At 34.2% G+C, this 16,366-nt stretch overlaps 1 protein-coding gene across 4 annotated transcripts in view; it reads left to right on the top strand.

The window, feature by feature from the left end:
- The window catches only part of LOC128999299 (E3 ubiquitin-protein ligase RBBP6-like), a 70,536-nt gene that overhangs the window by 20,380 nt on the left and 33,790 nt on the right, over positions 1-16,366 (top strand). For 2 of the 4 annotated variants that reach the window (XM_054425716.1, XM_054425718.1), the window contains exons 6-14: positions 2,505-2,593; positions 4,005-4,119; positions 5,918-6,045; positions 9,839-9,993; positions 11,087-11,411; positions 12,070-12,185; positions 12,610-12,720; positions 12,975-13,068; positions 15,587-15,751. In XM_054425716.1, the coding sequence (XP_054281691.1) occupies positions 2,505-2,593; positions 4,005-4,119; positions 5,918-6,045; positions 9,839-9,993; positions 11,087-11,411; positions 12,070-12,185; positions 12,610-12,720; positions 12,975-13,068; positions 15,587-15,751 (1,298 nt within the window). The remainder of the gene's footprint in view (positions 1-2,504; positions 2,594-4,004; positions 4,120-5,917; positions 6,046-9,838; positions 9,994-11,086; positions 11,412-12,069; positions 12,186-12,609; positions 12,721-12,974; positions 13,069-15,586; positions 15,752-16,366) is intronic. The other 2 variants (XM_054425717.1, XM_054425719.1) reach the window with 2 other exon arrangements.

Consider the following 16,366-nt stretch of genomic DNA (forward strand, 5'->3'; position numbering starts at 1 on the left):
ATAAGAGGGAGGTCAGGATGTTGACAACCATGCACCAGTCTGAAATTGCGGAAAGTGGTAAAACTAACTGGGAAACCGGACAGAAAATTAAAAAACCGAAGAGCATTTTAGACTATAATGCTAATATGGGAGCAGTTGACGTAGGTGATATGGAGTTATCGTTCAATGTGACAGCCAGGAAAACCATAAAATGGTATAAGAAGCTATTTTTCCATCTTCTCGACGTAGCCATTAGGAATTCCCATATTCTTAAGAAAATGAAGACTGGAAGGAATCCCCACCTGTCAGATTTCAGAAAAGAATTGGTAAGGGACATATTGGAGATCTACTGCCCTGCGAGAACCCACCCACTTGGCGGTCGACCTTCTCCCGGTGAAACACCTCTGCGCCTGACTCAGCGACATTTTCTAGAGCCAATTCCTGCCATCCCTAGCAACCCACGGCCCCGGAGGAAATGTCATGTGTGTCGCTACACAAAGAGGAAACCTTCAAAGAGGACAGACACATATTACATGTGCGTTCCATGCGGCGATGTCCCACTCTGCATCAGCCCCTGCATGAAAGACTTTCATACTCTTCGACAATTCTGAATTGTAAATAGGCTACCCTAGATTGTTTTGACTATTAGGATCTGTTTTGAATGTCATAATCTTTGTGCATTTTGACATGTAAATATATTTGATATTTTTATTTTTGACTAGCCTATTTGTAGTAGGCCTATCTGGTTGTAGACTTTCATAATCTTTGTCAGTTTTGTATTGTAAATATATTTTCATTTTTCATTTTGATAACTTGTAGGATATGTTTTAAATTTTTATAATCTTTGTGAATTTTGACTTGTAAATAGATTTATTTTTTTTATTTTGACTGTTTTGACCATCTGATTGGAATTTCATAATCTGTGTAAATTCTGACTTGAAAATATATTTATTTTTGACTAGCCTAATTTATAGTAGGCCTATCTGGTTTTAGAATTTCATAATCTTTGTCAGTTTTGTATTGTAAATATATTTTCATTTTTCATTTTGATAACTTGTGGGATATGTTTTAAATTTTTATAATCTTTGTGAATTTTGACTTGTAAATGGATTAGATTTTTTTATTTTGACTGTTTTGACCATCTGATTGGAATTTCATAATCTGTGTAAATTCTGACTTGAAAATATATTTATTTTTGACTAGCCTAATTTATAGTAGGCCTATCTGGTTTTACAATTTCATAATATTTTGTCAGTTTGTCTAGTAATATATTTTCATTTTTCATTTTGACAAGTTGTATGATACGTTAGACTTTCATAATCTTTTTCAATTCTGGCTTGTAAATAGAATTTATCTTTTTATTTTGACCAATAAATTGTAATGTTTTTTACTCAATTGCCTAAATAAATTTGTATTTTGGTACAGTAAAATGTAATTATTTACCTGTTATTACTATAAAGGTACAACGATTTATTTTCCATATTTTCTGACTTGCCTTATACATGTAGTATATACACATACATATGTATATACACACATATATATATATATAATTATATATACTCATATAAAACATGTTACAGTATACATACATTGATAAATTTTAAAGTTGCACTTAAAAATAACATTATATTGTATATCTCATAAATGTTACAGAATGGCGCAAAAATCTGCAATTTCAAATTTTACGTCATACTACATTTTTTGACATAATTCATGTATATGTTATAGATTGTTTTTTTTTTTAATATTTCCATGTAGGGAATTGAATTTCCTACAATGAGTATATATTGGATTTAGAGGAAAATTGTTTTTAAAATTTTACCGTAACTCTGCTTTTGAAATTTCTAGGAAAAAATTTACATTTTTTTATGTTATCTTACATTTAAAAAAATTAAAATGATTTTTTTTTACTTTTTATACTATTTTCAGCTTCTCCTGTTCTTTCTGAACAAAATAAATCCATATATGACTATGTTTACTTCATAATTAGATTGTATACAATTTTTTTTCTAAATGTCTGCAAATTCGCAAAAAAAACCCGGGCTGGGGGGAAGTCCTGGCTATGCCAATACTTGGGATTCAAGAGGTTAATTAGATAACTAAATATTGATCTTTTTGCATAAAGGAACGGTGGCTTTAAGGCTGTGTCAATATTAAAATATTAAGATAATGCTGATTAAAAAACTTAGTTAATTAAACAATTTCAATTTCAACCTTTCAAAACTAACTACTAGGTAGTGAAAAATTTGTAGTTTGATAATTTTTAGTCAGTCTCCTTTGATCAGGTGGTGAAATTAAACCCTTCCTTAATTGCATTAATTTGATCTTAGTTGATTACTAAATATCATAGTCCCTCGTAATTGATTTGAAGTTCATTATTACATACAACCATTGACTATCACTGTGAAAAAGTTTTGTTTGATTTTTAACATCACATTGTCTACTTAAATACCGTTAAATACATAAAAAATATGTATGTAGCCTACCTTTAAAATGACTAATTCTTTTTCCATGTTTTACAGGCTGTGGACTTGTCCAGTCTCGACGCCAGTGAAGATGACAAGATTGCGGCGATGATGACACAGTCCACCCAAGACTATGATCCAGTCAAGTATGTTGTTGATGAATTTGACCTTTTAGCGAATTTCCCATAGGGAATAAGCTATTACGGTAGTACTCATGGTAAGACCTGGACGCGGGACCGATTTTTTTTTTCGTTTTGAGGTCCCTAGAGGCCAAAAACACCATTCGTTCAAATTTATATATATATATATACTGTATATATATATTTATATATTTATATATATATATATGTGTCCGTTAGCACGATAACTCAAGCAAAAATGATCCGATTTTGATGAAATTTGGTACAAACGTGTAAACCTACGTTTATTCGAACGAGTTCGCGATCCAGCCTGATCGGATCATGGGAACGGGGGTTTATGGGGGGTTTTATGGGGTAAAAATAGGTTTTTCCCATTTTTGACCCAAAAAACATAAAATTTTGCAATTTCTTTCCAAACCATTTTGTAGAGCTTAAAAAAACAAATAATTTAGTATATTGAAGCGTTATTATGCGCCTAATGGTTACGGAGAAAATTCCACAAAATTGTAAATTTAAAATTCCCATGTTATTCTTATGGAGAATAAGTAAACTGTTGTAGTTTGCTTGTTTATGAACATATTTTGATCAAATTTGGAAAATGTTTTTATTTCCTACTAACTATTAACATTTTACAAAAAAAAAAAAAAAAAACAGTTTTACCCTCCCTGATGCAGCAAACCTAAGTACTTGTTAAACTAATTCTATTTAAATCGGGAATAAATGTTATATTTTTAAGTAGACATTTCAGTCAATGGAGTCCAATGGAAATTCGCTTAGTCTGCAGGATTGCTGCGGCGGGGGTATTTTACACGATAAGAATAAATCCAGTTTTTATTGCTTTTCATACTAGTTACAACAATATTGATTAATTACAGTTTCAAGTAGCAAAAAACACCTAAACAACAACCATTAGTCAATTAGACAAAAAGGTCAACGTTGGTCAACGTTAAATTTGCACAAGACCAGGTTTTGAACCGTCCCCTTACCAAAAATGTTTAAAAGCTTCTAATCGTGCAGGTACAAAAATTAAACGTCAAAATAAAATAATAATTTCAAAATCAATTTATGATTTTGAAATATCTTGGGATGGATGGTAATATTCTGTTCTCTTTGTTACACCTTGTAGTAAGGAAGTTGTGTGTCATTTAATTTTTTCTCTCTATACTTTAATGACATTTTCTATAGGTATATGAAAATATTTGTCATCAAAATTTGTATTTCTGATCACGGTTTAAAACTAATAAAATTTCCATTGATTTAAAATTTGAATATCGAAGAAACAGGTATTGCAAAGTTGTTTTTTATGGTGTCATGTCAACTGAAAACAGTGTGAGTCGCTGGTTAGTTGGTGAGATGAAAATGATGCTTGCTTTTCATAATGTCCTTGTTTCAATGAAACATTTTGTAAATGTTGCAGCTATGCTCGTATCAGAGGAACAACACAGGTAGGAGAAGTGCCCCCCAACTACAGGTGTTACAAGTGTCATCAGGCTGGACATTGGATCAAGGATTGTCGCTTAGGACAGAACCAGGTGAGTGAATCAATCATGTTACATGAGGTACAGTGGTACTCCAATTATCCAAATCAATTGGGAACGTAACACATTTGTATGATCAAATATTTGAAAAATCGTAGGCCTACTATTATTAAAATTCTTTAACTACAAAAATAGGTTGAGTCGAGCCGATTGCTTACTTTGGCGATCGCATAACGGGTCTGTTAAAATGTTGCGACCAAAACATTCACGCTTTTTTTGTCATTACGGAGGGCGGTTATGGTTTGACTTTGACTGCGGGAGACGAAGATGATTTATAAAAGACCGAGGTTTAGAGTTTTTAGCAAAATGAAGTATTATTCATTTAGAATTATATAATCATTATTTTTTAGTAGCCTACTTTCATCTTTTTTAAATAAACTACAAATCTCCTTTTTTTCGTATTGATAGAATAGTCACAAAAAAAAAAACAAACACAAAACACAGTTAAGTCAAATACTTTCACGGAATAAATTGTAGTTGTAGACAAGAGTCAGTAAAAATTCTTATTTAAATATTTTTAGTAATGTAATATTAATTAATGTAACTTAATATTTTAATTGATGTAATATTATTGGTGCTTTCTAATCCTATCCAGTACAGAACTTTTTGTCGAAATTATAAGTACTAACAATCAATTGTTACAAGACAGGATGTTTATTTATAGCCTCTCATTAGACGCTCGAGTCCTAAAAACTATCTTGACCTTGGATTCATTAACCCCCCTCCCCTACCCTCCCTACAAGCTGCGTAGTTTGTTTACTCTAGCGATAATTCTAGATTTTATTACAAAAATAGAGGCTGTTTTCAGAAACACAATTTTTTGGGATTCAGTAAATACAAAATAACTTCTTCTTGGTCACATCCTGTGGAGATAAGCGTATAGCTCCCATCGCCGAGCGTGGGAATTTGAAGTGCTGAGGTTCCTAGAAAGCGGTGGCTAAACTGAACTGTTCTCAAAGCAAGGTCGGTTAAAGTTAAAACAAACACTAAACAGTAATATTTTATGATTGAAGGCGGATAATCCGATAATTGTTTAATGTGAGGTGGGTTAAGAGGGGGTCTACTGTACTTATATTTGTTTTTACTTATATTTGTTTGATTCTTTTTTTGCCAATGAAAAAGCTTTTTTTCCTTTTTATTGATTTTGTATGTCTACATTACGATGAAGATATTAGTTATGATTTAGGCTACCACAAAGCTGATAGCAAATACATCAACTAAAGAAATATTCATCAAAATAAATAATTAATTCTTTGAATTTTCCCTTTATTATCATTGAGAGAACCATGTTTTATTTACTTGAGCAATTTTACTCCCTTGTGGAGCTTGGGCTGAGCAACTAGTAATGATTAAATTTTAAAGGGTATTGAAGATCTACTAATTATCCCGTTTCATTAACCATTCGGCTTGGTAATAAATTATATAAGACTTGTATTCTTCACTGAGTTCCCATAAGTTATAGCAATAGTATTATCAGTGAACTACAACCTTGTCTTGTCTGCAGATGTCTTGCATGTTTGTACAATCCTTGAGTTACCTCACCTCACAGACTGATTTATATCAGCATTGTGTCCTTATCTCTGCGCTTTAAAGTATTTTTTATTCTTATCGTTTAGAGCTACCATTTGTGGATCCCAAAACTTTAAACTTGATCTTGTAACTGATAAACATTGTATAGCCTATTAAAACATAAAACTACTATTTTACATAATATGTTAAATTCTCTCTACCATTTGCAATCTTCTCTAATGTTTAGTAGAAATGATCTTACTTTTCCTTGTTATTCCCTCAGGAGAATCAGCCAGAGATCAGGAAGAGTACAGGGATCCCCCGGAGTTTTATGGTTCCAGTGGAAGGTCCTCAAGTACCTGGAGCCATGATGACCCCTACTGGACAGTTTGCTGTACCGTCGATTGATCGGTAAGTTGAACCTGTAATTCATCCTAAAAATTTATTTAAAGGCGAAAGGCGCTTAGAAATTTAGTTTAATGTTTTTTTACACTTGTGGTTGTCAAACAAATGGGCTGTTAAATCTTTTTCAGTGGTGGGCGATGCTTCAAAAATACATTGAAATTTCTATTCGATTCAGCCTCTAATATGAGTTTTAGATAGGGATGTGTCGATTATCGGTATCAAGAATCTAATGCCAAAAGTCGATTTCGATAACAACACCCGACAGGGATAGATGTTTTATTTTAACATTTATTTATTTTAGTTTAGCTAAGCTAGGCTATAAGTTTTGCCATCACGGCTAACAACTTCAGTAGCCAACTTAGTTCTATTCAGTTCATAACAGCTACGGTGCCTTTGTTTAGCTTCAGCTGTTCTCTGCAGATGATATTGCACTAACTTTAACCCTTTAAGCTGAGCTTGTTGCAGAAGGGCATTCAGCTTCTTGTCATGGTCAATCTTAGCTTCTTGAACGGTGTTTCCTTTTCCAAATACCATAACATCATCAGCTATTGCCACAACTCCTTCAAGGCCCTCAAGGTTTTTGTGAATTCTTCGTTGAAACTCTTCAGGAGCATTAGCAACACCAAAAGGTAGTCTAGTCCAACGAAATCTCCCTTTGGGGGTCCAAAACGTAGTTAGCCTGCTTGATTCCTCATTTAGCTTTACATGCCAAAACCCATCCTTAAGGTCCAGAACACTAAAGAACTTTGCTCCATATAGCTGTGGAGCTATTTCCTCAATAGTTGGTGCTTGATAATGAGATCTTTTAATGGCTTTATTCAGGTGAAAAGGATCTATACAAAGTCGTATCTTGTTAGGTTTCTTCACTACTACTAAACTACTGACCCAATCAGTAGGCTCTGTTACCTTGACGATGACTCCGAGCTGTTCAAGTCTATCTAATTCAGCACATATTTCTTTCTTCAATGCTAGAGGCTGTCGCCTGGGTGCTGCTATTGAAGGTGGTACCGATGGGTCAGTTCTTATGCTGCAAAGACCTTCAAAACAACCTAATCCTTCAAATACAGTAGGAAATTTATCAAATATCGTATGTTGATGTGTGGCTGTTTGGTTAGATGCTGTGAGAGCCTGGAAAACCTCTTCATCTGTCGTAATCAAACCTAGTCGAAGACAATCTGCTGCTCCTATAAGAGGATTTCTCTCAGAGTTCAGAATTTCAAACTTTAAATCAAAAATATTCTTTTTGAATTTTGCTTTCAGCACAATGCTGCCTAGTGAGTTTTGGGATGACCCGACATAGAAACACAAAGTAGTGGAGCTACTATTAAGTTTAGGATTCTCATCGTCCAGAATAGTTTTTAGATCTCGTAGCCCCATAACGTTACAAGTTGCACCTGAGTCAAGCTGGAACTTTCTGAGCTTTTTGTTGACCATCATTTTTACAAAAAGTCGTTTTTTATACTGGACATCGTTAAGTTCCATCACTTCCTCTTCACCTTGGCTATCTTGATTTGATTCACTGACATTATCTTGGACCAGAATAATTTTACCGGGACTTTGACACACGCTGCTAAAATGGTTCTTCCTTTTACAGGTGGTGCAAACTTTGCCAAACGCAGGGCAGTTTTTTGCTCCCTTAATATGTTTTTTACCACAAAAACGACACTTCCATTTGTTATCTAAGTGTCTACTCTTTGCTTGAAATTCCGCATCTTCTGATTTCACTGTCATTTTTGTAACAAACCTTTCAGTTGTTTCATGATGCATACATATTTCTATAGCCTCATCAAGTTTTAGGTCTTTTCTACGCAAAAGTGTTCTTTTTAATTCAGTATTGGTTATACCTACTACAAGTTGGTCGCGAATTAGAGTATCTTCAAGGCCTGTCTTGTCGAGATTTGCTAAAGAATCAATGTCACACAATCGTATTTGCTCTTTTAGACGACCTATGAAGTCTTTAATCGTTTCATCAGTCTTTTGAACAATGCCATTAAAAATAAATCTCTCATACAAAGAATTGTTTGTCCCTAAAAAATACTTATCCAAAGCTTCAATTACCTGATCCAGGGTTGATTCATTGGAGCCAAGTATTCTTTCAATCAAACATAGTCCATCACGGCCTATTACTGTTGAAAACATGGCCATCTTCAGTTTAGGTGTACTTAACCTTGTACCACCTAATGCTCCTGCTTCAGCTAATATCAAATAGTTCTTCCATTGTTTCTTGAACACTTCCCAGTTTTCTCGTACTCGCGTTGGGTCACTTAAGTCCAGTGGATTCGGTACTACTGACACCATGTTCATTTATGTATTAATTAAAACTATTTTAATTAAATAATTAATTCGAAACAAGATAGTGTTTATTCTAAGAAATCATAACATAATGTTTTCAACAACTAGAGATCAGCTGGTTATAGCAATACCAACACTTGGCCAAGATTAACGTAAAATTTTTAAAATTTATAATGAGTTAAGTAAATCGATGCATTGCTTTTACAAGAAAAAAAAAAACTGACATATGATTTAGTTAAATACTGATAAGCCTATTGATGAGTTAGAGGAAGTTTATCAGATCTCATGCTTTAGTCAAATTAAAACATTTATTTTAAAATTAATACTCACAAACATTTGTTAAGTAGAATTCTCTAAGCGACTGAGGGTGAGGGAGGACATGTGAACCAGGCTTTACAGCAAGTGCAAATTCTGCCAAACTGTATCTTCCTACGCCTTGTCCTGTTAGGGTGTGGGTGGGGGAAGGGGGATGCTTCACACTAAACACTTGCAGTTCGCTGTAGAGAGTAAGAGTTGAGTTTTTGTGGTAGTGTCGTCTGTCACTAGGAAGATACAACTAGTGAGAAAATGTCATTATTTACGATTTAAGTTCTAATTAATAAATACTATCTTTTTGGTAGGCCTACTCACTGATCTTGAAATTTGTTAAGTGAAACACAAACTTTTATTCATTTCAATATTTATTTTTAATTTCACATCTATTTATTAGGCTACATAACATGTACTAATGTATCTAATAGACAATAAACACTGATTATCAACTTTTTTGTTCGTCCTGATCCTAAGAATGAACCGAAAGTATTGAGAAATCCAACAATATAAAAGTGGAAATTAAGTTACCGTACATCGTAAAATAAACTAAATTTTCCGTACAGGTCAATAATAATAACAGTTGCTTAGGTATAGGCTTATTCTAATTGTTAGTGAAGTCTGGATTTCTTTAGACCAACCATAAAATTAGCAGTGTCCATCAGCTGGAGGTTAGGTCAGCAACTATCCTCTTGTTCATTTTATTTAGTAAATTTTTTTACTTTAACCTTTTTTTTAAGGTAAACGATCCATTACAGAAACACATGTAAATAATTTTGAAAGAAAATCATGCCGTGCTGCACCGAATCGAATCGCATCGATTCAAATCTAAGTTCTTTGAATCACATAATTTGTTTACGGTCTTTGAAATAGACCGTGTTCACGTTTTGTGGTTGTGCACTTTGCTGCCAAGACTGACTGTAATTGGGGGTATTGTTGGCTCAGTGTCTAGAGCGATACACTACGGATCCATGACATCATTATCTAGGGCCTGGTGGTCGCCACTAAATTTGGTCTGTAGAGTTCATTCTTTTACTGTACCGTCTTACCCCTTGCTTTGCAAATTCTAAGGCTTATAACTAAGTAAGTTCCAAGGCTTATACTATTCTCTAGTTACTTTGTTGAAAGCTGTGCCTACTAGTTTTAACGTAGATTGTTCAAAGTGTAGTTTAGTTGACAACTGTATTTGCATTTTCAGCCAGGCTTACATAGAAGGGAAGAAGCCCAGCATGCCTCTAGAGGAGGTGGAAGCTAAGCCGCACATACCAGAGGAGCTGGTGTGCCCCATCTGTCATGACCTGCTCACAGACACTGTTATGATTCCTTGCTGTGGATGTTCATTCTGTGATGAATGTAGGTCTAGTATACAGTCTCATATCTACAATACTCGTGTGACACATTTATATGTAATGTTTTCATCATCTTAAAACATTGATACCTATTGAACAAGCTATAATGTTCAGTTGTTAATTATACATCATTTGATCTTGTCGAGTCGTTGAAGTAGATTAGCTAATTCTCACAAGATCATTGTTTAGAAATAAATGTGAACAATTAAACATTTCAAGTTAAACAAAAGTTTTTTAACAATTTTATTGTCAATTTCAATTTTATAATTTAACCTTATATTGTTTTGATTCTCTCATTGGTCACGATCAGGTCATAAAATTAAATACACACAGCCATGTTTGACACAACGGAAGACAGTAGATGCTTGACAACTGAATGTTATGTTTTGGTGGTCAGTTATTAGAGGGAAGAAACAAGAAATGTAGTGCGAGATATACATTCAATGAGATTGCTTTATATGTAGATAACCTTTTATGACATGACATCATATGATAAAATCGGTTGTATTAATTGGTGATGAAATGTCATCAAGTTTAGTAACAAGTCAACTTATTATTTCAAATTATATTTAAATACGGTACATTACAGCTATTCATTTGGAAAACTACAGAATTTTTAATAGTTGTTTTATGGTAAGCTAATCTTTGAAAAAAGTTAATTGCAGTATCCTTTATCATTTTTTCTTATTTTCAAACCATCCCTTCAACAAATCACCTTATCAGTTTTCATTTTAAGTCCACTCTATCATCTTCCGTACAACTAGAAGTTTTCCATTGTCTAACACCTGTCAATGTTTAAAGAACTTTGTTTCGCTGTTATTTCTGTTTCTTTCCAATCAAGAATTTTAGCTCAATGTCATTGACTCATTCGGTTGGGCACACCCATTTTGGTTAGTTTGGTTTTGCTTCCATTGGTTAAAGAACCAAAGATGGAGTAAAATTGAACAAATCGGTATTTTACTCCCATCTGTTTAATCATAGTTAACTTTATTAAATGAAGTTGCACACCACTCAAAAGTAAACCACCCACCAGTGAGCTTTTTAATCAACCAAGCTCTAGGTAATCACGATATGACAAGAGATTCAATACGTTGTAGGCATACGCACGGTGCTGCTGGAGTCTGAGAACCACAAGTGCCCAGACTGTGGTGAGATCGGTATCTCTCCGGACACTATGATACCCAACCGCTACTTGCGTAAAAGTGTGGACACCTGGCTGAACAAGACCGGGTACCAGCGATCACAGCCAGTCCGAGCCCTCGAGCCTCCTCAGGGACAGAGCATACAGGCCCTGGGCAACAACAGGCCTCCGGAGGTGATCAACCTTGTCGAGACTCCCGACGTTGACTCTCCCAGAACCAACAGACCGATGCACAATAACTCATCCAAAGAGAGGGATAGAATACCACAGTATTCTCAACCGTAAGTCATAATTTAGCTCTCTTTGTTTGCAGTTTTTGTATTCTGATAGGAGTAGTTAATATCATTGTCTGATACAACGGCTCCAAGTTAGTTCTTGTCTACACTGATGTTCTAAGAAAGATATTTTTTGCTGGATAAGACAACACTACTGTGTATGTTTCTGTAATAAGCCACCAAACAGTGAAAGCAAGTTTAATATAGGTTAATTGTGGTTTTGTATTGCTGTAAAAAGTTTGCGTAACTTGGGGGGCCTACAAAATTACTATATTGTGAAAAACCCTGTTGGATTAAGTGGTCTAATTCGACAATTTTTTAATGGGATTAACCCTATGGGGTGTATGAGGCCAATTAATCTTGGAAAACACTAATGGCATAAAATAGGCATAGGCCTACTAATAAAGCCATCACCATGGGGTTTAACATACTTTTAACCAGTTTAATTTGATAACATGAAGTTACTATAAAATCACACATAACACACACACACATCACACATCACACATCATATAAAAAAAAACAACTTTAAAATGGATAAAGAACTACTCTCAAATCTCCTTACATTCAACAGTCATTATTTATGCTCTGTTTTCAAAGCAACAATTAAGGTAACTGGTTTATTTAGTAATACTGTAGTCTTAACTCTGACTGGTTTGTCCAGGGATAGGTCTGCCACTCCGACTGTTGATGAGAGAACCACACTTCCTGACACTTCAGTACCTCCTCCAGTCAACACTTACCCGATAACCTCAACTGCTTACCCACCGGCCAACTACGGTATGTTTTGTATTTGTAAATAGATTTTCTTGTTTTGAATATCTGATATCACATTTCTCTAAGTTAGTATAAATTTCTTGGGCTTACCTGCTGAACTGGATGACTATCTGCTAAGATTAATCCTCATACATGAAATTGATGAGAAAATAAAAGTATCTAATAGTTTATTTGACAACTAAGTAGATGAGGATAAGTAGACTGTAGGATCGGTAGGATACACAGCTGGTCAGGTATCACACACATTTTCTTATCACTCGCAGGTTCCATTGTCTCTACACTCCCCTCCCCTCTCCAGTATTTCTGTTGGGGTGTTGTGTGTGATGTTTGAATTAAAATAAAGTTGGTTGTTTAAAAAAAACATTTTACCTTTGTCTGATTTGACGGGTCTATATATGCACAGCTTCATAGTTTACATGCTCTGTAGGTCCTCCGCCAGGTTATGGTGGTCCTCCACCAAACTATCCGAGAGTTCCGTTGCCGTACCCCAATCTGGGTCCTGGTCCGACTCCCAGCTACCCTCCTGTGGAGCCAAGAGGTAAGACAATCTACTGGCCAATAACACATGGTTATGTGTTACTGACTAGTAATATTATTTAGATGTATTTTTTTCTATTTTTAATACAAAGTTTTGTGATTGAGGATTGAGTACTTAACATAGTTAACACTTTGGTTTTTGGACTAAGTACAATGGATATGGTATAGCTTTATACTTACAATTTGTTTGCTACTATGCAACAATATGAACCCTCATTATTTAAATTAGTTATTTATTCTGTGTTATCTCCGTAGGGAACATGCGGCCAGGATACGGCAGACCCTATATCCGGAGAGGAGGCAGTCGGATACACGGAGGGTACCATGACAGGAATAATCTGCCTCCAGGGTAAGTTGCAAAAGTAGTTCTTAAGTTGGGTTCTAACAATATCTTTACCTTGTACTCTGTTCTAGTAGATTGTTGCTTCAACTGTGCACATGCTCTTTCCTGTTGACATTTTTCAAACGGTTAGGTTTTATAATTTTAATACACATGCACATAGAAATTTGAAGTAGGGATGGACGAGATTGGATTTTTAGTTCGAGACGAGACGAGACGAGATTTTTTATTTCTCATAAAATTTCGAGACGAGATCGAGACGGGATTTCCCTTCTCATACACAACGGGAAATGCACGTTCAAAATTTTTACCTGATTTTGTAACATTGTTAGATGACTGTTTAAATACAAAAATAATGATAATAGGCAAGAATATTTACAATCTTTTATTAAAAAACATCAGCATAACATTTTTTTATTAATCACGCCTAACTTATTAAAAATGCCTACGATTAGAAAACATAGTGATATCAGTTAGGATAGAGTTCAACTTATCCTAAAATAAAATAAATCATAAAATAAAAGCAATATTAATTTTTATAAAATAGTTACTTGTTTTGGCTTTTTATAGTACAGTAATAAAACATTCCTCATACTGCTTACACTTAACAAAACTTCTCAAATGTTATTAAAGTAATATTATTAAAATAATTAAAGTAATATTTACATTTAAAGAATTAATTAAATAAGAACGCCTTCACAAAGGAAACGCAACTACAACACGCTCCTGTATTGCGGGTATTGCATTGACTTTCTGCAGGCGTTTTTAATTTTTTTTTTTTTTTTTTTTTTTTTTTTAATTCTCGTCTCGATAAAAATCTCGGCCAAAAAGAAATCTCGTCTCGTGTAACAAGATTTAAAATTTCCCGAAAATTTCCCGAAATTTTGAGACTTGACCATCCCTAATTTGAAGTAAAATTTGTTTCTGCAAACAAGATTTTTTTGTGTGTTTATATACTTATTAGATTGATAAATATCGCACAAGTAGATTTATAAGAATAAGTTAATAGATTCAATTTACAAATTAAACTAAGTTGGCTTAAATACAGGGTGTTTTTAAAAAAATGCCGGGATTTTTAAATGATCATTGCTTGGGTACTATTCAAGGTAACTAAACGTTTTATACCTCAAATTGGAGCTAAAAATAACCAAGTTTTGCAAACCTGTGCAAAACAGGTGCGCAGTGGTAGGCCACTATTGTTACTCATACGCCTGACGCCAGTTGCAAGTACGACGTTTACGGCACAGAAGGCACAGATTGTAATTTGTGGTTCGCAGAGTTTATATCCATTGCTAAATTAAACCAAATTTAAATCTACTTGATGATAAAGAAACTTGAAGCTGGTTTAATGAGCTTCATGGCACCTTAGTGTTTTGAAAAGACATTCACCTGGCCGGCTAAAAACAAACGATGACATAGTCAAAGAAATCCGACAAATCTGCATCAGAAGCCCGAAAAAATCGATTGCCCGACAAAGTCTTCAGTTGAAAAAACCTAAATTGGTCACTTTATAGTGTTATCTGTAAAAGATAGAGTCTTTGTGTCTAAAGAGATTGATTTAAGACATCAGATAAACCTGCCGATCGTCCTAAGTGTACATACTTTGCCAGTTTTACGCTCATATAAGATTAAACAAAATCTGAACTTTATTAAATCATTCCGAATTGGATCAAAGAGTGGGAACAAAACTTTGTTCTTTTCCCTTCAATTTGACGTTTAAATCGTTTAATTATCTTGAATAGTCCCTGAGCAACGACCGTTTAAAATCCCGGCACTCTTTTAAAAATACCCTGTATTTGTCAAAATAACCTTTAAAATAAACCAATTAATAATTGTCCATATCAATTGCCTACCTTGCTTTGTAAATACAGTAGGCCTACTTCCATTTTTAATGTGTGTCACATTTTCTTGATTTTTTGTTACCTGCTTGTGTTTTCTTTTGGATTATGTAAATGATTGATAGTGGCCGTTTTCAGTTATTTTTTTTTTTTTTTTGTCACAAGCTTATTGTAATTGTAAAAAATAGACAATTTGTTATGAATCCTATTCTATCTAGGTTTATTTTGATTGTCATGGCTGATTGAAAGATACAAATATGGCTGGATAGAAAAAGGACAAAAGGCAAACACTTGTTCTGTGTTTACAAATATTACTGATCTTAGTGATCTTACCGTCCTACTTGTGAATGTTGCTGTAAGAAGCAAACTGATTAGTATAGATATTATAACTTGTTACCAAGCAAACTTAGAGATCAATTAGTTGTATATTGGCCTATTGTATCATAAGTATTTGGGACAAAAAATTTTACGGTCAAAATAATCTGTCTGTAGCTTGCTTGTCATGACAAGCTTAACCAACATTGTGAGAGGAGCAACAGGTTCATACATTTAAAGGGTAAGATGCATCCAGAAGAAGCATCATAATGCCAAGTACTGTATCTATTGAACCACAGGATTCAATCAACTTGCATGTGGGGTGTGGGGGTGTGTTTGGGTTGGTGTTTTCACTGTTTGTTTACCACTGTTAGGGCCATCGACGATCCGTTGTCGGCTTTTGAGAAGATTTTGCGAGAGAAGGACAAAGAACGGGAACGCATCAGGAGGCGCAAACGCTCATTCTCACGATCTCTCAGTCCTCGACCGAGATCAAGAGCTTCTAGGTCTCGCTCTCCTCCTTTACATCATCGGAAAAGGTAGAATATGCCAAGCGCTGCGATGAGAAAGAGGCTCTGGACTTTGTGAATTGGTTTACAAAAGTTACTTGTTGATGTCGTACAAAAGTTGATGCCGTACAAAAGTTACTTGTTGATGTTGTACAAAAGTTACCTGTTGATGACGTTTTGTGAAAGAAGCTAAATTACAAAAAGATTCATTGTAAAACTTGGTCTCTGTATTAACAAAACATTGATTAAGCTATATATAGTTCATGTTTTGTGAAGTTTTATCAATTGTTCAACACTTACAAGTACATTAAAATATATATTAATTTGTATTTGGATTTTTATTTGAACTGGTATCATCAAGTTACCAAACGATATTCAAAAGTAGGAGGTGAAACGAGCCTTTTTCTCTGTCTTTACAAAGGTATCCTCTGCCAACCTTGCTTATTGTTTCCACAGTGTCTGGTTTCAATCTTGAACAGTTTGTAGAGAACATTTTGTCAATAGGTGATGTCCGATCTAGACTGACTTTTGTTTTTAAATTTTTAACATAGTGATATTTATTAACCATTGCATATAACCATTTGAAAAAAAAACTGTTTTAAACGTTTGTTTACCGAACAAGTATGGTCCAATATTTTTAAAGTG

The sequence above is a fragment of the Macrosteles quadrilineatus genome, unplaced genomic scaffold (assembly GCF_028750875.1).
Source record: "Macrosteles quadrilineatus isolate MER2022 unplaced genomic scaffold, UCM_ALF_1.0 Scaffold_8__2_contigs__length_117827958, whole genome shotgun sequence".
Lineage (NCBI taxonomy): Eukaryota > Metazoa > Arthropoda > Insecta > Hemiptera > Cicadellidae > Macrosteles > Macrosteles quadrilineatus.